Source organism: Anser brachyrhynchus, assembly GCF_964034855.1.
Source record: "Anser brachyrhynchus genome assembly, chromosome: 1".
In the NCBI taxonomy this organism is placed as follows: Eukaryota; Metazoa; Chordata; class Aves; order Anseriformes; family Anatidae; genus Anser; species Anser brachyrhynchus.
This window is the reverse complement of record NC_137694.1, coordinates 121,348,465-121,369,789: the sequence shown is the minus strand read 5'-3', so window position 1 is coordinate 121,369,789 and position 21,325 is coordinate 121,348,465. Positions and strand designations below refer to the sequence as shown.

General features: G+C 50.1%; 1 protein-coding gene across 10 annotated transcripts in view; it reads right to left on the bottom strand.

Annotated features, from left to right (window-relative positions):
- Positions 1-15,679: 15,679 nt before the first annotated feature.
- BCOR (BCL6 corepressor) overlaps positions 15,680-21,325 on the bottom strand; it is a 73,408-nt gene continuing 67,762 nt past the window's right edge. For all 10 annotated transcript variants that reach the window (XM_080575485.1, XM_080575488.1, XM_080575484.1 and 7 more), the window contains 4 exons: positions 19,354-19,499; positions 18,303-18,380; positions 17,942-18,092; positions 15,680-16,801 (listed from right to left, as the gene is read on the bottom strand). In XM_080575485.1, coding sequence (XP_080431611.1) covers positions 16,507-16,801; positions 17,942-18,092; positions 18,303-18,380; positions 19,354-19,499 — 670 coding nt within the window. In that variant the 3' untranslated portion in view covers positions 15,680-16,506. The remainder of the gene's footprint in view (positions 16,802-17,941; positions 18,093-18,302; positions 18,381-19,353; positions 19,500-21,325) is intronic.

The following is a 21,325-nucleotide window of genomic DNA, read 5'->3' as shown; positions in this document are numbered from 1 at the left end:
CCTGTATTGGCGAGCGAGTCGCACTATTTTAAAGGAATGCTCTCAATTTAAATTCTCGGCTCAGAGGCTCAGACCCAGCACCCCACGCCGACGTGCTTGTGTTTTGCCTTTGGGACAAACACCGTGCGACACACGGGGTGCCATAGCCCCACCGCTTCCCCCGAGCCCGGCCCCCAGCCGCGCAGGCAGGGGCGCGTGGCCCTGGCATATGGGGAACGAGTTCCTTCTTTTACTCCTGTTTATAACCAGAAGCCAATTACTACCAAAATAATTCGGCAACCTGTAATTCAGCTCCTCCTGCGCCTCTCCCGGCTGGAGCCAGCTGAGGAGTCAGGTGCTTTTCCCCACGGCCAGCGCTGTCAGTCCCCTTCCAAGCTCGCCTGCGGTAGCGCAGCCCTTTCAAAAGCCTCCGCCGCGCGCGCGTGTGTATGTGTGCGCTTGTTTGTTTGTTTGTTGTTCTGCTCCGCGACCACGTGGATGCCTCGGCATTACTCTGAGGCTTCATCAAGCCGTGCTCCGTGTGGTTTCCCTCTAAGCACTCGCTGCGGTTTCTGACGGAGCAGGCGGCCCCTGCGCCGGCTCCACCTCAGGCCGCAGGCAGGCCGGCATGGCGGGCAGCGGCTGGCGGCTGGGGCCTGGCCTGGAGGGGCCGCGGGCAGGCCCTGCGCTGCTGGCAGCCCTCTGGGAGAGCTTAGCGAGGGCACGAGGAGCTGTGAAACCTCGCGTAGGCACCGCCGTGGTTTTGAAGGCCCTCGGTGCCCCAAGGAGGGCACGCGGGAGGGTTTCCTCAGGGCGCACCTGGTAGGTGACCAGCCCTGAGGCAGTCGGATGTTTCCGTGCTACGCTGCCTTGGATTAAATATTATCTGCCAGGTCATGTTAATTAACGTTCCAGCTGTCATAACACAGCAGGGTAGTGAGCTTGGGGGGGGGAGAGGATAAACACTTCCCTATTCACTACCTGCTGCTAATTAGCGGAGGAATTAAAAAAAAAAAAAAAGAGCTGCACTGCACTCTTTTTAAGGGATGGTGAATCAGTGCTTTGTGGTAACAGAGCTGCTCCGGGCGCATCTGGGATCTCAGCTATATCCAAGATTAATCCAGAAATTTAGTCAATGAGCCCGGCACCCGGCTCGGCTTAATTGCAGCGCGACAGCCGCCAGGCTGCACGCAGCTCAGGACGAACGCGCGAGCAGGAGGGCTTGGGTGTGAGCATCTTCAGTCATCAGCCCTGCACCCCAGGAAAAAAAAAAAAATGCCTTCCTTTGAAATCTCACTTGCCCTATTTCCTCGCAGAGCAAAGTTTTTTGTTTTTTTTTTTTTTTCTGGGAAGTTTGATAAAACTCCTTTGGTGTTTTTTAGAGCTGTGGTGCTTTGAAATGCATCTGAACTTGCCATTAGAGAACATTTTTATTTATTTATTTTTATTCTCCTGTTCTCAGCTCAAACACACTCTGCAATTGCTTGGTCTTGTCTGTCTGTCTGTCTGAGAGACTCTCATAATAAAAATATTGATGAATTAGTGGTTTATCCTATTTTTTTAAATGTGGTGAAATCCCATCTTTTGTTCTCAGGCGGTGTCCTGTCATCACCACATAATTTATTATTTTACCTTACTTTACGTGTAAGTATTTGTACACACTGCAATGGTACATACTGCAAGGGATAATACAGCACATGGTAGTTCTTATAAGGTTCTTATAAGGTAGACAGCTCTACACCGAGCACAGCCACCAGCACAGCCACGGCAGGTGTCAGATCCTGGTGTGATCCTGCCTTATGCAGAATTGTCCACAGTGCCCCTGGGGCAGTGGCAGTTGTCTTGATGGCTGCTGAAGCTGCTTGTTTTGCTCTTTGGCAGGGTTGTTTTTGTAGCTTTAAACAGCCAGCTCTACTGCTACATCTGCATTCACAGTGGGAGCACTTTGCCAGCACAGAGCGGCAGCGCTCCTCTACCTGCAGAACACCCCTATGTAGATACCGTGTGGCTTAGTGCTCGGAGAGCAGCTCTGACAAAGAGCTCAGTTGCTGTTAGTCTTTCCTCCAGAGATAATGGGATTTTTAAGATATGTGGGCTGGGGAGAGAGTTTACTTGGTTTTTGAATAGAATGGCTGGACTTGGTTGTGATACGGTTTCCAGTGAAAGACACTTTAAAACAGAACTTTTTTTGTCTTGACAAGCTTGTTTGTTTGCAAATACAGAGTCTCTATCAGCTGGCCAGGTCTACTGCAAATATGTGTCTTAGTGTGGCTAAAGGCCATCCAAACACAAAAGTTACCATCTGGTTCGTAAACCACAGCCACAGGGATCAGAGGGGGGCTTCCCTTGCAGCTTTTGTCAGAGCTCCAAGATGCTTTCCTCTGGACTCAGTTACATTCTGAGCACTAGAAACGTCATTATGTGTCTTTGTTTCAGTAGAAACAAGCAAAAAATCACATCTTGGTCAAGAAAAGACACCGCCTATTACAGTAAATCAACACGAGCAAATTGCTTCTGTTGAACCGAGAGCAGTGTGGCCAGCGTCACTGTTACGTACATGCATGACATGTTGCGTGCTTGAAAGGAGGTTCAACCACAGGCAGGAAAATAAAAGTTCAAAAGAAAATGCAAGATGTAGTCAGAACAGGGTCCTCTCTTTCCCTTCCTGTGCAGAAGTGGATGATCAGAGGTCAACAGCGGGTGAGGAGCAAGGGTGTATCTGTGGGAAGTCTAACGCTGTGCTAGGTTTAGTCCCGTTCATTCTAATTGTAATCTGCACGAGCAATAGCTCCACTGGAGAAGGAGGGGGAAGGAACAAGACAAATGGCTACATCTATTTTCATAGGATTGGGCACCGAAGGACGGAATTCAGATTTGGGGAGTAATTGCTGTTTTGTGGTATTCCACAGGGTAGGGGCGCAAGCAGGAATTTTCACTCCTTACCATCTCCAATGTGAGGTGGACTCACCAGAAAATATATATCAGAGTGTGATTAAAATCAGAGGTGGTTACATTTTAGAAAATATTTCATCTTTGGGCTGCTGCATACCTTGTCATTAACCAATCTGAGAGTTTGATAGGGAGAGATGTGCACAGATGCTCTCAATGAGCAGGTTGCTTCTGGCCATGCACTTCTGTCCATGGCCGTGACACAGGCTCACCTCCCCACATGCAAGCCAGCGCTGCGTGCTTGCTTGCCTGGTCAGCCTCATGCCTGATAGCTGAAATTTTGGTCACTGGAAGAGCAAGATCCTAAATGTCCAAGCTGTCTTAAACGCTTCTCTTAACAAGACCCAGGTTTCGGGCAGCAAGCAAAACACAATGGTTTTATACAGAGTACAAGTGCAGTTCAGCTTTGCTAGTCGACCGATTGTGGCTACCTTAAAAACTGCAATCACAATCCCGCTAGCAGCATTAATGGGAAAACGTTCTTGCAATCAGCTTTCTGAAGGTTACACGTGTAATTTTCTATCTTCTATCCGGCCATAGGTAAACTACAAGAGGGTGGGTGCCTGTGTGTGCTTATGTACATCTGCACACAGGGACCAGGCCTTCCTTTAGCATTTCTTCCTCGAGCATCCCTGCTCTGACACGAAGAACATAACTGGCAGCTTTTCCAGAGAAAAAACTGTATTTATTTCTGGCATCATAACACAGTCAGGAGGGAAAGTGCCTTCACCCCCACCTGCCACTGCAGGCAAGACTCACAGATTACTAGAAATAGCAATCCCTCCAATAAGCCCTGGTGTTAAAATGTTACATACAACACAATGATTGGCGGGATCCTCTCTTTGTGTTCTCTTCTGCCTTTTCTTCCTTGTCTTCAGTTTTAGCTCTATCTCGGTAGTGCGGCGCCAGCTTTTTCTGATTGTATTTTATCCTCTCTGCACAAAGAGTGTTTTCTTTTAGGACGTTGTCCCTATTCCCCGAACTATTTTTAACAGTTCCCCCTCTGACTCACTGCTGGGAATCCTCCCTTGGATCCGTCCTCCTTCCCTCGTCCCCACAGCGTCACTCCCCCTCTGCTAGAGGTCAGCTCTCTGTTCCTGCCTCACAAAAAAAAAAAAAAAAAAAAAAAAAAGAAAAAGGGCCATCCTAGAAATTCAATGCCTGGGGGTAGATCTGAGGTTGTTCCCTCCAAAATCAAAGCAAACAGGCTTCCCTAAAGGTCTTAGCCAAAGTTCTCCTAACTTGTGACCACCAAATGGTGTCTACACTGAAAGGGGAAGCGTCCTCAGCATCTCTGTTTGGTCCACCCACATTGTCCTCCAAATGCTGGACATCTGCTGAAAAGGACCGGGCATGGAGAGGGAGCTGGCACGCTTCTGACCAGTACGTGGTCGGAGGCAGGCCACCAGCTCCTCCTGGGAACAGACCTCTGTCAACAGCAAAACTTCGGTTCTTTGCCCCCACCTCCTGACGTTGCTCATGCAGAAAGTTGTCCTCCTCGCCCTGTTAATAAATTTTTTAGAAGGAAATAAATCTCCGCTGCGTTTAATAATTCATTTTCATCTGACCAGGGTCCAGGCAGGTGTTTAGGATCTCGCGTTCTCCTGGGACTTTGCGGATGGCAAGGAGCCTGTAAACCGCACTGCTTAAAAATACCCATGCACACACACACCTGCTCTCAGCCCCCGTAACTGCCTGGTAATTGCTAGCTTGGCTGGCTGGCTCGGGCTGCCTGTCAGCAGAAGCGCTGGGCGAACCCCCACGTCTTTAAGAGCTGCATCCTTCCCCAGTGCCAGGCCTTTGGGGTTGTGCTGCCCTCCCCCAGACCTCGGAGCCTCTCTCTGCAGGATGTCAGCTGTCCTCCTCGTCTCCTCCCTTCAGTGGGATGGCTTCCTCTGCTCTCACTGTGATAAGAGTTTGTTTTCTTCTCCAACATACCCTGGGCTACTACCGCTCTCTGCATTTTTCTGCTTTGATACCTGCATTTATGTTCTGATTTCTGTCTCTCTCCTGGGGCCATACTGCTTTTCTTTTCTCACCCAAAGCAGCTCTGCCACAAAGACAGGTATAACTAATAGCACTGAGCTCCGTCAGTGAAGCAGAGTTCAATTTACCTTTTGCGGAGATCACAGGGAATCGGGCCCAGGCAAGAGACGTCGGGTGAAGATTTATGTGGGACCGTTTGCCTAAATGGGTTCCCTACTTCCTTATTTCCATGGGGCAAGGAAGCTGCCGACATCTGCTCTGTGCCTGATACCGCCCCCGATTCCACCAGCAGCAACTTTCCCCACGAGACAGCAGCAGGAAAATTCCCAGGCTGGCATTTTCTCCATCAGGGACTCCGCTCCCGCGAGGGAGAGAGGCGCAGGGTGCAGGTTGCTCTGCAGCTCCTCGCCTCGCACGGCTGACGTGAGCAGTGGAAATCCTTTGCTGTGGGCAGTTTGTACTCCACCTTCCCCACCCCGAAGGAAAGTGGAGAGACACAGCTTGAGGTCAGAGACTGCCCGCGGTGGGCACAAGTGCAGAGGAGCCCTTGTTTTGCTCAGGCACGGAGCCTTTTGGCACCCTCGTCCTCCCCAGGGAGAAACCCCGTTGTGTTTTTTCATTGTTACTGTTGTGTCTGATTTGAGATCTGCCAGGGAAAAATGCTGCTGCTCTCGCCTGCGCTGCTGCAGCCGTTTCTCCTCCAGGACAGCGAGCAGCTACTGGAAAACCGGGTCAGGGCAGGCTCCCTGCCATGGGATGCTTCGTGGGTTTGGGGCTGAAGCAAGACTCCAGTGAGCCACAGATCCACAGAGACTCTTCTACGCCCTGGCTCCAGACAGTGAGAAATCCCGTTTTATGCCTAGAAGTTACGTATTTTATGGTTTTTCAAAAGTGTGCGACAGCTCTTGTGTGTTACACGTGGCCTTCCGCACGGCTGAGCAATAGACCCGGGATTTTCCCGTGCAGACACTCGTGCCTTCAGATGGAAGGGGGCATTCGAAGCAATGAAATACGGGCCGACTTCATGCTAGCCCTGTAACAAAATAAATTGAGGGGAATGCGTTAACTTTTGTTTTATTTAACTTTGCCAACTTTCAAGTCAGCTCTCAAGCACCCAGAAGGTTTCAGAAAATGTTTAATCTAGCTCAGACAATTTCCTGAACTCCCTAACTGGACCACCCCATTTTCTGAAACGCTGCCAAGAAGCCGTAGCTGCTCGCCGGCTCTGCCGCGCGGCTCTTTCACAACTCCGTGCCGTCCTCTAACCCCCACCCTGAAGCCGTTGCGCGCGCCTTAATATAGTCCAGAAAGAGGAACCTCCTCGACCTCGCTGTAAATGCCTGATTAAGCAAGCCCCGCCGAGCCGACGGCCGCCGATGTGCCTGTCAAGCGATTGCCCCGGCGTGCTTCTAGGCTACGCGCGGTGTGAGCGCGGGCACGCAGCCCGCCAGCGCTGTCCTCCTGCTCTGGCTGTGCCGTGCTCCAGCTGGGATGCGAGCACCACCTCTCCCCGCTCGCCTCCCGGGCCGCCGCCGGGGCAGGGAGCAGGGAGGGTCACGCACGGCACATGAGGATGCTTGTGCTGATGCCAGAGCCCTCGAAGGTGCAGCTTTCAGGCTTTAAATGTGATCATTTTGTTTTCCAGCTGAGCCAGCGTAGCTGGGTTTTGCAGCTTGCTGGGGTTGTAGCCACCCTCCCGCTAAGCGATGCATATGGTTTGGGGGCTTGCTCTTGCGTCTTATCATCATGTGATAAAAGTTTCCTCCCGAAACTTAGTTTCCTGCTCTTTCTCCTGTGCTTTCCTCTGTTGTCCACCCACGCCGCTGGCTCCAAATAAGGGCAGCGAGCTCCCCAGAGCTCTCCGCCACCTACTCATCACCCCGCTGCCCTTCCTCCCCTGTCACCCGGCCTGTCCCTTCCTGGTCGCAGAGGAGGTGGGAGGATGGGAAAAACTGGCTGGGCTTTTCTAGGGATTTCTGGAGGGATTTTCTCTCTTTCTCTCCCTGGATGCGACTGGCCCATCTTTAGGATTTTTCACTGGAGGAGACGTCATTCAGCCACAAACCCCAGCGAAATAAAAAGATGGGGGGAAGAAGATAAAGACAATGGTAAGAAAAGCGATGAATTAAACTGCCAGAGTCACATGTTTGTCTGCAGCTTCTTGCTGGCTAAAACTGGCAGAGCTCATCAGAAGCCACCCGTATCCTGTGGGTCGGAGCAAGCCCCACGGCACCACTCTGCTATGGGATGCTCTCTCCTAGCGTGTGCAGGGGGGGGACAGCATCCCAGCTGCCCTGGCAGGGCTGCATGGAGCAATGAAACCTGTCAGGGCTCAGGGCTTGCCTTCCCTCTCCCCCAGGACGTAGCTTTGCTGCAGGGGAAATGCTGCCTGCCAGGAACAGCACGTTTCTAGAGGCAAACCTTTGCCAGGGGCAACGAGGGCTTTGGGGACAGTGCTGTTTGGGGCTGGCAGGCTCTGTTTCACAGGCTTAAGATGTCAGGCTTTCCTTGGTGCTTGTAGCTGTCACATCACTCCTGGGAGGTCAGACCTCCTGCTTCCACTTGCTGGAAGTCTCTGCTCCGAGCACGGTGGCACGCAGGGTCTTCTGCAGCTCCTGATTCAAGGAGTTATTGCTCGGAAATAATTTCCCTATCCTTCACAGAATTATTGCAGGAGGGAGAGGATTAACAGGTATGCAAATCACAGCAGGTGGGGGAGGGAGCGCAAGCGATGCTAAAAAATTAATAAATGCCACGGTGGTATTGCTGTTCACGCTCTCGGGTGCCTTTTTAGGAAAACTAATGTGTTTGCAGGGTGACTGCAGGCCTGGTGGGAACGGGGAGCCAGCCTTCCCCCTCCTGGCTCCTGCGCTAGCTCAGGGCACAGGACCTCCTGCACGGCTGTGGCTGGGGACAAGCAGCCAGCCCCCCTGCACACCCACACACATGTACACATGTACACACTGCGCAGAGCTGCAGCATCTCCTTGTCGGGTGCCGGGGGAGGAGGAAGAGCCGCAGCATGGTTGCACGCTGCAGAGAGGGGACAGCAGGAGCACAGTGAAGGCTCCCTGTTGAACCAGCACACGAGGGAGCGGAGGAGGGAGCTCCCCAGCAGGCCCATTGCTGCTGTGACCGACTCTGGTCCTGACACACCGGGCTGCCTCCGGAGCTTGTATCGTGCTGCAGCCATGCCGCACGCTGCGCCCGCTGTCCAGCTGTCATCTATCGTGGCCAGTATCAAGGCGAGCAGGCGGCTGAGTCCCTCCGTCACCCTGGGAACCTCCCCGGTCCCCCCGTCCCTGCCCCTGAGTTAGTCTAGATCTGGCACATCTGCACGCCCCCCTCACCTCACCCAAGAGAGTACGTGCTGGCAGACGGGGCTAACGGCAAGCTAGAGTGATTTGAATAAGCCCCTTAGTGCCCGATCTCAATTCCTAAATAAATCTGCTTTAAATTACATTGATTTATGATTCACGTATTTTTATTTGATCAGTCAGCAGTGCTGCAAAACCTTCAGGCGCTTAAGGTGTTTCTAATCTCCCCATCCTGTCAGATGGAGGCACCACTTGCAGAAGGCTCGTTTTTAACCCCTGAATCCACCAGCTGCTCATCCAGGCTGCCAGCATGCACTCCAAAAACGCACGGCGGCAAAGACCTAGCAGAAGGCAGTCTCCTGTCCTACTACTGGGGACGGCTCTCTTCCTGGCTCTTGCACATCGTGGTGCTGCGGTGAGATCACTGTGTGGCTTACCCAGCATCTCTAAGGTCCCCAGCTGTAATGCCAGCTCCCTGGGACACTTGGGTGAATCTGGCATGAGGATATTTTGGACACTGGCTGTGACCGTACACATCTCTGGGAGCCTCCAATTTTAACATTTGTACCAGGAAATCAGTTCGCTCGGTGTCAGGGGGTTAGACAAATACCTGATAAAGAAATAAACCTGTCAAATAAATTTACTTTGCAAAAAGACTGAGCCCTGCTGAAGTCTCCGTTGTGTACTTAAAAAAATGCCTTACACCTTCACAAACAGACTGCCTGGGATACCGCATTCCTCCGTACCCCCAAGCCAGCAGCAGCAGCGGTGGCAGCAGAAGAAGGGTGCGTGCACGGGAGCTTCCTGGGAGCTGACGTTTACCTTTAGAAATTAGCCTAGAAGGACTTATTTCTTTCTGGAGGTCTCCAGCCTGCTCTGCCCCTGCCACAGCCCCTGCTGCACTCGTGAAATAGCCCAAGCTGAAGCGCCGTGCTAGGGCTGCTGCAGAGGTGAGGTGTTTTCCTTCTGACGGCAGTTGTTTACTATTAAATAACCTTGAAGACAGAGGCGCTGCTTTGTGTCCACAAAGCGGTGAGCTGGTCTGAGCCACTGGTTTCTCCAGGACAGCGCGCCCTCCCTTCTTTAGCATTTCCCAGCATCCACAATTGTTTCTTGCCACTACCCAGGGCATCGACTTGAAAACCAACAATGCACCTTTCTGATGCAGCATATTTGCATCTCTTTGTTGACTTTGCTAATCAAGCTCACTTCTAAGCCTTTGAAAACAGGGGTAATCAAAGGCACGCTGGCTCTCTGGGCCTGGCAGCCACTTCAGGCGAGGTAACCCCTTGGGGACCAGGCACTTTTGGTCACTGGCCCATTAAGGGCTGCACCGGGATATGGTGTCTGTGCTGCACATCCAGGCTCCAGAGGCAGGTCATGCTCGCCCAGCTGAGCCAAGATAATGCCACACTGCCACCAAAAGGGCAAGGCTTCGCTGCCCGTCCCTGCCCTTTGCCCTGTGCCCATGGCTGGGCGGTGCTGCCTCCTACCCAGCTCTGCCTGTCTGTGACAGCCGCCAGCTCATGGGGGCAGCAGGGAATTCCCCATCTGGGACCAGCACCCCTGGCAGCAGTGCCGCTGCAGTCACTGCCCTGCAGCCAGGGGCTCCAAATCCCCCCCGTGCTGGTGCAAAGCCACCCCGGTGACTTGGGGCTGGGGGCCAAAAGGATGAAGTCCTCGCTCTGCACTGTTCTCAGCCCATGCTTTCCTCTGCATTTCCCACAAAGCGGCATGATTTTTTTCCATCAGGCTATTCAAGACTAGCCAGCATGCATATCAAAACACTCTCCAGCTCCCTGCTACATCCATACTTTTCATTCCTTTCTGGCTCTTTCAACGATTTGCAGGGTATAGCTAAGCCCAGCCCAATTCAGAAAGGGGACTTTTTCTGTGTGCATGCGTAGACTGGCACATCACAAAGACACTCAAGACTGCTATTTCCCCTAAGATGCCATGGAGGAGTGAGGCAATACACCCGGTTTCCAACTATTCAGCTCATTGCCATGGTGCGTTATGCCACCGGCTGCAGCCTCTCAGCGGGGCCGTGGCCTGGGCCCGCTGCAGGGCCAGACACCACACACCCTGGAGACTCCTGCGTCCCTGAGGGATCTTCTCCTGGCCGAGCAGCCACAAACCACAGACCACGGCCCCATCACATGGCGGGGGCAGCCCAGCCGCCCCCGCTCCCGGCGCCCGGCCCTGTCAGTCGCGGCGGTGGCTTCAGAGCAGCCAGGCCAGCCTGTCAGAGCAGAGCCCCTCCGGCGTGTGCTGGCGCCGGCGCTAAATTTGCATACTGTATTTGCCAAGGGTTATTAGTGTTGATCAGCTGTTAAATAATCTGCCCTTTTCATTTCAGGAGGCCTGTCAGGACTCGCCTTCGCAGAGGCTTTACTTAAAGGGGAGTTTTATGGCATATTGGAAAAGGGTTTTCATTAGGGAGCCTTTTCCTCAAAATTTCGACAGCTACAAATACTAAACACTGTCTCTGACATCACGAGTGTCTGCCGCATGTGTTGACTAACCCTCTACATCCTCAGCGCACTAACATGGCTGCAGCCGCGGAGCACTGCAAGCCGGCCTTCGGCCCTGCTGGCTTCATTTCCTCCTTGTGCCAGGGAAGGACCTGACACGGGAGAGGATTGATAAGGACAGATCCCACGTCCCAAAATGAAATCGCCAATCTGGGAGAGAAGGGCGCTGAGAGGCTGGTGTGTGTGGTTTTGAACCAGCCTCGCCCTGCTCCGCACCCGCAGGGATGCAGCCCTTGGGGTGAGCTGTGGCTGCTTTCCACGATGCCCAGAGGAGTTCGGGCCATGTGTCCTCAGGGCCATGAGCAGAAGCTTCTGGCCCTGGAGGTATCGGGAGCACCAGGAGCATGGGGCCAGCCGTGCAGAAGGGGTGTCTGTGACTCACACGGAAACAGCAGGATGGGGTAAGAACCGCATTTGGTCTCATGGTTAGGCAACACCGTCAAAGGCCTCTGGAAAGTCAAGCCAGGAAAAAATAACTTGAGGGCTGAGAGGAACTTTGCAATGACCAGCTGCTTCCCGCGCACATAATTACGCCCAGTACCCTACACATCGCTAAAAGGGCCAGAAAGGAATGAAAAGTATGGATGTAGCAGGGAGCTGAAGAGGGGGTTGATATGCATGCTGGCTCCTCTTGAACAGCCCAATAGAAAAGAGCTCTTGCTAAAAAGTCATGTAGGAAATGACCTACACCATTACAATCCAAAATGGGGAGTGAAAATGCACTCCTGCAGGACAGTCGCATGCCCTGCATCCCCTCTTCCTTCTGCCTGCAGATTTTGAGCGGCTGCTGAACTCCAGGAGCTTTTTCCCCAGCTTCTTGGGCAGGGGATGAAGCATGCTGCCACCACCAGTCCCCAGCATCCCCACAGTGCTGCCCCCCTCCCTGGGGCTGTCAATTCCTCGTGTCACCACCATACCCACCAGGCAAGCCTGCCGGCAGAGATAAGGGAACTGGGGGGGGGGGAGCAGCAAGCCACTACAGAAATGCTTCCCGACATGGTAAGGAGGTGGCAAGGCAGGAGTGGGACGAGCATCCCGCGGCTCCCACATCTGGAAACTGCACATCGGGAGAGGGGGAAGACCCTGGGTTTCTCTCCCACCCCTCCTCCGGGGGTGCACCATGGAGCAGAAAGGCACAAAAGCACCCGGCTCTGAAAAGCAAACAACTGGCCTGTGCTGAAGCATAAAGCACAGGATCGGCCGCCTGCCCCTCGCACGCCTCGCGGTTACAGTGATTCAGCTGTGCCTTGCTGCCTGCGTTACGTTCATCAGGCGACAAAGCAAGAAGTTAGAATGGATTAATTGATTCGTGCAATAGGTTTTCCTGCTCAATTATTGACAGGTTTGCTAACGGATTACTATTTAAACGATTCTGATATTTTAAATTACATGTTACTTTACAGATGCACATTTACTTTAAAAAAAGAGCACCCCTTGCATCTATTAACATATTAAGGAGAAAATAAAACATCCGGGCTGATATAATGTACAATGTGGCATTACTCTGGGTGCTTCTTAAGCTAGGGAAATCTTATTTGTTTAATAATAAGTTAGTCATGAATATGCAAATCTGCATCAGTGCAGTACCTCACTGCTGTCACTATTAATGAGTTGCAAATTAATGTGACAACAAAAGGAAAATCTATTTAGTGGCAGAATTGTACTTCATACCTGGCTCAAGAGAGCAACCAGCTACAGGCACTTTGGTCTGATGGAGCAAAATGCACACATGGTGTGGAGAAGGTTTGCTTCTGGGCTGGCAAACCAGAAATAACCAACACGCTGCCTTCACCCCCAGCTCCAGGGCAGAAGGCAGCATTGCTGGCAATGCTTGATCACACACCTAACCTGCAGGATACAATCTCTTCACTCTGCAACCAAAGCGAACCCGTGTGAAGCACGCGAAAGGGTGAAACGCAGAATTAGCAAGACTGATCTGGGTGGGAAGACTCAGTGTGGACACTGAGACATGTTACTTGAAAGAGCTTCATCTTCTTCAGATCTGTTCAGGGATTTTTTTCACCTGACAAAGCTACAAGCTCACAGAGGGAAATTTGTTGGATTCCGGTCACTTTCTTCTCTTGACCCTCCTCCTAGCAGAAATGCAATGGTGAATAAGAACATTGACAAAAGAACTAATACATGCCTTCATGATTGTGGCATTAAACTCATGCCTTGAGTACTGATGCCAAACCTGCTCCTACCAACACTGCACTCATACAGAACTGAAAAAATGAAATACCACAAGCAATATTAAATAGATACAGTATTATTTTTCAGTTAGCTTGCATCTGTACAAGTTTAAAGTTGCAATGTGGACCTTTTTCCTGTATAAACTGAAGTAATAATGCTGAATATTTAAGAAGTCTTGCAGAGCCTGGGAATGGCAGCTGCCTGTATTTACCCCTCCCTGACACCTTGTTCACATTAATGTACAAGCTGTGGGTCTCATCTCTGGGGCTGGCCTTTAGAACAGAAATAAAGGGGGGAGCCAGCTTCCAACTCTTTGATTCACAGGGTGAGCCTGAACCCTGGGAGCAGCTTTGAGGCAATTTCTATTCTGCTCCTGCGATCCTGTGATCAACCTAGAGGTTGGGTTGGGCTGCCAGCAGACACCTGGGCTCTGCCTTTGGGGAAATTGCTCCACAGAGAGCACAAGCACCAGGTACGAGCAAGCTCCAAACACCTTCAGCCCTTAGCTGCCAGCGCTGCCTACTTCAGGGCCACACAGAGGGTGCCCAGGAAAGCACGGGGGAGGAGAGCCGCATGAGTCCAGCAGCCAAAATGACAAACATCAGCCCCTCCCGGCCCTGCCCTAGCGTGCTGCTTAGAGCTGGTATGTCCCCGCCTTGGCCACTGCACAGGATGTATCCAGCCCTGGTGATGCCCTGGCCTCCCCATGCCGTCGCAGAGCTAGCTCCCTGCAGGCAATGTCACCATCTCTCCTCTCCACAGGATTACCATCTCCGGGGCTTGCCTCCTGCAAAGCCCCCCACACAGCAAGCACCTCTGGTGGCAGCCACCCCAGAGTGCCCGGAACAGGGCCAGCCACGCCAGCCTCCTACGCCCACCACCAAGTCTCCTCTGCTCTCCCAAGCACCCCGATACAGACAAGTCCTTCAAAAAAAGCACACCCCAGAAGATAAAACGGTCACGTTACATCAAGGGACAGCACTGCAGTCAGGTGCCCCCTGCCACCCCCCCCTATTTTTAGAGTGCAGACGTGCCGGCATGACAGCGGCGTGCGGCTGTTACTGTATTTGAGCACGGAGGCAAGTGCCAGCATGGAGGAGGCCCAACTGTACCGGGAGCGCCATCGGAGAGCGAGCAGAGCTGACTAAGTAGAGACGTTCGGGGAGCACGTGCTCAGGATCATCTGAGGAGACGCCAGACGAAGCTGCACCCATCTCCTGTAGGCCTGCAGGGCATGGGGAGAAGCGAGGTGCCTGCCACGCACCCCTGGAAGCGCTACATGGCCAGCCTGTACTCGGCTCCAACCATCATGTGGCTGATCAGATAAACGTGGCAGCAGCAACCGCTTTTAAATTCCTCCCTCACCTTGATTTTTTCCTGGTCTCCTTTCCAGCAAAATCACAGAGCAAAAGCAGTCAGCACCAGAGAGCAGGGATGCCTCTATTTTGGTTCCTTGCAAAGCTGGAGGTTGGCCATGGGCATTCAATGATGGACCACAGGCTTAAAAGGAAACCTGGGGCGTGCCTGTAAGTCATACAAGAGATAGTATCACCTGTATCCGACGTCTGGAGGAAGATGGTGGTAGTTGTGCAAGTACTACAAACTCCCTGCCCCGCAGGCAAAACAGGACTTCAGGTGCCACCAGCACACGGTTGTCGGACACCCCTCGTACCTCTTGTCTCAACCACAGCATCACCTCGCACACAGCAGCAGTCCCACTGTAAGCATCACAACACAAATATTTGACAAAAGACTAGGTGGCAAACACACCAAGAGAAGCATCAGCTCTGCATCTTTTCCTCTGGGACACTTTCATGACCAAGATGTCATTCTCCCTCAGCTTCAGTGTGAGGGTCTTTCACAGTCTTTCTTAAGCTCCCCCAAGAGCAAAAATTTAACCAGCAGCAGTAGTGTTGAGCCATCAAAACCTCTGAGCTCCACTGCTCCATGGACACAGAAACTTCTTCCCAGATGTTTTTCTCAGATGGTCCAGGTGCTCTGCTGAAAACCCTTTTGGTGGGCATCTTGGCCATCATCAGAAGAGCTCTGCAATTTAAACCTCTCAGCTGAAAAGTTTGGCTGTCACAAGGCATATTACACTTAAGAACAGGACCAAAGCAAAACTCAGATTTGGGTTCACAGCAGGAACTTCTTTCTGTAAGGGAAAAGGCAGACCCAGACCCTTAAGAAGGGGCCTGCGCAAGCCCAGGGAGTCCAGCCTCTTGGGTACACATTCCTGAGATGCATAAAAGTGTGGTTCTGTTCCCTGAAAAATTCTCCCTTTGGGTACCCCAAAGTGTGCTCATAGCCTTAATGCTTTGTATTAAAACTAAAGCATTTACCCTTGTACTATTTTCCTCCCCTCTGCAGACACCACTGAAAAGAAAATTCAGACAATTTAACTTTAAAAGATAACAAAGGAGGAAAAATAATTGAACCTATTCACAATTCTTTAACTGAATGGCGATGCAGAAAGTATTGTGAATACTGCTTTTAAGCCTCTGTCCCATAAAGGGCTCCCAATGTTTTCTTGTAACCTTGAATTTAGAAAGCCAGTTTAGATTCCACCTCAGATTCACGAACCGCTCGCTCTCCAGCACCTGTGCCAGCTCTGATCTGCTCTGCTGCAGGAGATGTGCGCAGAGCCTCCTTTCATAAACATTAATAAGTCCGAGCTCATTTCACAATCATGCACGGAATTAACGGGAGTCACTTTAGCATCTTCATTTCTCAACAGTTTTATTGCCTTTAAGAAAATTTTTGTAAAATATAAATACAAAGGCAGGAGATTTACTTACAAAGTTAAAACACAGATCTCAAACATAAACACACAATTCAGAAAATTTAGTTTATGTACAGTTTCAAGCAACTTCAACATATGTTAGTTTTTCAATATTTTACAAGGTACAGAAAAAATAGTTCAACGTCTTCTTTAAATAAAGAGCATAAAATGTTTAAACATATATAAACAATCCGGTTTGATGTGTGAAAACTAAATTTCACAGCTTTTAAATTAGGATATAAAAGTTCTTACAATTAGTTGATGTGTATGGATATGGTTTAATTTATATTACAAACTATTGAATTATATTCAATAGTGCTTACCTGGCCAAAGCAGGTAATTCTGTAAACAAAAAAACAAAAATAATATCACCAAGTGCCTTCCCAAAATCCTATCTCCCAAACAAGCCACATGACTTTGATCACATCACCTATAAAAAGTATGTTCTGTGTAATCAGTGCTTTGTATGAAACAAAGTCAATGTGTGGGTGTATTCTCTAAAAAAAAAATGTGTTCCAAGTAATAACAAACTTATCCCAAAGCCTGTGTGCATTTAAAGAAACATTATATAACAATTTTGTAAAAACTGATTGAAGTTAAAAAAAAATTCTTCCAAAATCCATCCAACTGGAATTCAGATCTCTTATATAAAGGAAAGATATTTTCATATTTAATAGTGTCCTTTCTTTACAGAAACAATTGCATTTGAACACATATACATAAAGAAGTAACTGTATATAGTACTGTACATTAAACGGCCTGATGGTTCAGCAAAGGATGTCGAAGGGAGGGTCCTTGTGTGGATGCAACCAGTGAAGCGAGGAGCCCAGCAAAGTCTTGAGTTCGCTTGTAAACTCTACCAAGTCCAACAGCTCTTTGCTTTCTGGGTTAAACGCTTCAAGGTCCGTAGCACAAGTGAACAACTGGCTGAGAGAAGTCTGTTTGTAAAACTCTGCCTCTGTGATGGTGACGACTTCCAGATTGGGGAAGTTGCAGCGGAAGATGCGAGATGACATTTTTAGCCTCTTTACCACATCGGAGAGCAAGAGCCAGTTTCGCGGTCTGGGGAGGTGAAGGAGAAAAAGGCTCCAACAACCGACATTAAGCCATGGGCTCCTTGACCCTCCACCACCCCACCGCCGTGTGACAGAGCCCTCTTGCCCGCCCCACACAAATGACCCCCTCAAAACCAAGGGCATTGCCCAGGGGCTCAAACACCGCAGATACAAACGCTGGAACCCAAAAAAACACGGCTTGTGAGTGCACACATGTGCCAGCTGCCACACCAATGTCTAAAGCTTCGTTGGGCTGAGCCTGACTATCATGCAGCAAATCAGGAGCTGGCAAACAGTTATAACCTAAACTTCAGCATCTCTGACTTTGGCAGATGTCGGTATTAAATATAAGTCGTCGAAGGGTTGTTTTTCAGATTAAGAAGACAATTCTTTAATTTAACCTTTCCAGTTGTCCATTTCAGAAATGGAATTTCTTTCCAATTGTCCAACTCAGAAAACCTGAGTTACATCAATCATCCAAATACTGAATATATGCTAAAACCTGCCCTCCCGTGCGATTAGTATTTAAAATTGTCTTCTCCCGCAGCTGTCATCAAAACTGGTGTGAATGACAAACGGTAGCTTTTTACTAAGCTAATTTATATCTTCAATACAATATAGAATCAAACGTTTCAGGTCCTTGCTTATTATTATTGTAGTATCTGCTGTAAGGTGTTTATTTGTTTGATCTGATTTGGGGTTTGAACCAGTTTTGCTGCAGCATCTAGAACAGCACTAACGGTGTGGTTTTGTCACCTACAAAAGCACGTCCGTTCAGCATAACAGAAATGCCTGCTAAATAAAATTAAGAACACCTTTCCAGCATCATAGCCAAGTTAAAGTGCCAGAAGCACTTGTGTTTGGGGATGTTATTATACCAAGGTGTCTGGCTGAGATGAGGGAAGGAATCTGTGCTCAAACATCATTCACTCTGCCACGGAGCACAGCACTCCAAACAGAGTCCCCACAAGGCAGCTCTTCCCCCTTTCGCCCTCTATTATCTTATTTCAGAAAAGCCCAACAGTTATGGCATTGCCATCTCATTCACGTTAGATAACGTAAACACATTTCCCACAGATACAAACTGCTGCCGTCCCAAGCAGGTCGTTTCAGCTATTTTCACCCCAAAACCTGCACTTGTTCTTACCCCTGAGAGAGACACACTTGAATGTTGTAACAGGGCAAGGGAAGTTCATCTGAAAACTCAAATTCAAACACATCGCTAAAGCCATCTTCATCTTCATCACCTGGGCCAGGGGGGTTTGCCAAGATGTCGAATCCAGATTCATCTTTCGGATCTAAAATAAAATTGAATAAAAAGGCCAAGTCAGCGTTTAAAAGACCGTTGCAGGTCCTGCTTTTTCTTCCAATAATATAATCTGTAAATAAAATCAGTTTGCTTCCTTCCTAACTTCCTCCACCACAAAAACAAGCCAGCCCCCGCCCCCACGTGCTGCGTGTTTTGAAAGTCTCCACATGCAAAGAAAAAAAGGGTAACATTTGCTCACCGCACACAGAGCTGCCATAGAAATCCCAGTACAAACCAGGGTCATCAACACTTCGACCCTGCAGGTCAGTTAAATACTCTGGAGAGGAAAAAACAACAACGAAAACATACTGATGAGAACAAAAAGCTGGCAAGTTTAGCAGACCGTGTGTCATACGGAGTCTCACTGTGCATACTTCATACCTTCCACCAAAAACGCCCACAACGTATTACAGATGCACACGCTACAACGAAAAACGTGCATGTGCCATCCTCGCACGTATGCCTGGAACTCTCTCTCCTCCCCTGCATCCCTTCTCCCGCCACACCAAATCACGGCCCATCACATCACATAATCACCCAGGGTCTGACAGGGACGGCCCCGACCTCAAGCCTCAGTAACTGACAGCGGCGCTTTGTTTCTGTGAAACGTAGGACGTCCCACGCTTGTTAGCCTGCAGCTACTCTGGACACCAACTCTGGGTGAAGCAGTGCCCATGAAGAAACTGATGGAAAAGGGTTTTCCACACAGATGTGTTCAGAAGATAGGAGTGTTTTCTACAGATGTAAGTTGGGAGATTTGACAGTTGAGTTGATGAAAGATACTGGGATTCAAGACACCTGTAAGCCTAAGATACTGGACTTTTCCAAAGTCCTGATACACTTATGTGTTCTCTGTTCTGATGCGTGGGCGAGTACTTAAAACTCATTGACTGTGAGTATTACAAACACTTCCAGAGGTAAAGGTAGTAGGGAATGCAAGTGTCTTTATCCAAAACTAACAGGGGAAAAAACTAAACACATTAGAACATGGACGGAGTTTAAAGAGATGAGCATTTGACACAGTTTTAGCACCTTTCAGATACAAAATGAGGCAAAACTTGCAAAAAGTACTACATGAAAGAAAGCAAGATGTCAGGAAACATGACTGTTTTTGCACACAGGGGGAAGCTACCTAAGCCTTCTCCAAGGCTCCTTTGCGAGGAGCCATCCCAGGTGGGCAGTAGGACTTTTTGGGGGTCGGGAAACGTCACCCCACATCCAGCAGCACCCTGCGGGATAAGGACACACACCTGTGAGGAAGGTCTCCATCAGCTCGCTGTGGGTCATTTTCACAATGGTCCTCCCGGAGTACGTCGCGAGCGTTGGATCAGCACCATAAGAGAGTAAAAGGCGGACAATTTCTAAGTGATCGTTTTCTACCGCATCGTGGATTGGTCTAGGAAAAAGAAAAAAATGAAGAAAAAAAAATCGCGATGTTACACTTTGACTCAAGCATTATGTAAATGTGTTCAAAAAGAAACTTCTGATTTCAGACCAAAGTTATTTATAGCGAGTAACACTATTAATACAGCTGTCAATCGTCTCATTGTTGGTTTTACTCGCACATCACTCCCTCCCTCCCCTCCTGTCTTTTCACAGTCAGACTGCTCAGGGCAGGCATTTCTGTTACATCCATTCATTGCCTTACATATTTTGAGGGCCAGTAAAATAATTACACCCCTGTAACAGAAAGCAGGAGTTTGTGTGAAGCCTCACAAACATAATTTTGCTGCAAGTCACTCTACCATTCCAAATCTCTGCCAATTTAACAGCATGTTGTGCGGTACGGGCTCATTCAGCCTGCCTCTGGGCAAGCACATAAATCAGTTACCCAAAGCTTCTAAATTATGTACACGCAAATAAGTTACGAAAATTTGCTAGGAATTAAACTTAGGAGCTGTATCCTCTTTAAATAGCGCTTGTGAATATATTTGCAGCACAATTCAACCGTTCTACTTGGCGAATATAAAAATGTGGTATTTTAAGTTTAGTCCACATAGAAGTTAGGCATTGTATGTGGCATCAACAACCCATACAAGCTCAGGCACAGATTTGGTGAACCTACGGAAGGATCGCTCATTAATACACGTGCCTGCAATTCCTGGCTAGAGTTCTGTATGACTGATTACAAATCGCATTAACTTTTGCCTTTAAAATGTGCTGTACGTAACAGGGAGTTGTCTGGCAGCGGAACACCTCACCCCCCGGACTAATGAAGAGGTGTTAAAACCCCATTTTTCCCCTGGACGGCGATGAGCAGGGAACTGAACACCCATGGGTGAGCAGCCGTGGCTACTCAGCTGGGTGCTTCCTTCAGGCTGCCAAGCAAAAGCGATGCTGCCCCCCCCCCCCCCCCCCCCCACCCCCCAAGACTTTTAAGCTCTCCAGCAGATGTGTTGAAAGGCGAGAGAGATAAGGAAGGACTTCAGCGAGGATCGCATGCTGCCTCCCCGCAAAACTTGCCGAATAGCATTACAAGAAAACGAGCCTGGGAGCTTCAGCTCCGTGTGCCGCCCTGCCAAGCCCCTTGGCTGGCACCCAGGGCTGACCCCCCCCCCCCCGCAGAGCCCCCTGCCACCTGCAGCAACATCCCTGCTACGTGACCGCTTTTTGGGCACGGGCTGGCGCCCACGGCGCTGAAGACAGAGCAGAGGCAGATCGGAACAGCAGAAGGTTGGGGTGAGGAGGAGGGAGAAGAGGAAGGCACGCCGCTGCTTCCCCATCTATCACTGGTGGGAGGAGAGCTCTGAGACCTTAAAAAGCAGCGTGTTCCAGGTGTGTTTATTCCAAGGAGGCTGTGATTTAGGGCGATTAACATCTGTGACACATGAAGCACTCGCGCTTGCTCCCGTCTTGCCGGAAAGCTGCGTGCAGCTTTGTTTTTAACACACGCAGGCTGCACTGACACACAGAGCTGCACCCGGAGAGCACGGGGCTCCTTCCCTGCAGAGAGGGGGCTTATCCCCCACACACCAGCACAGCGAACAAGCAGCAACCCCACACTGCTCTCTGCAGCCCTCGATCCAATTCGTGCCACCCCGCAGCCCCCCGGCACTCCTCCAAAGACGGACAGGGGGGCGCAGGGAAGAGGGGAGAGTGACGGCTGCCTCCAAACGCCGAGGATGCCTTCCGTCCCCCGCTCACGTTGCTGCAGCCTTTAATTGTGAGCTGTTTTCCATTTTATTTTAGAATTAGGATTTTCTGGTTTCGTTGGGGGGTGGG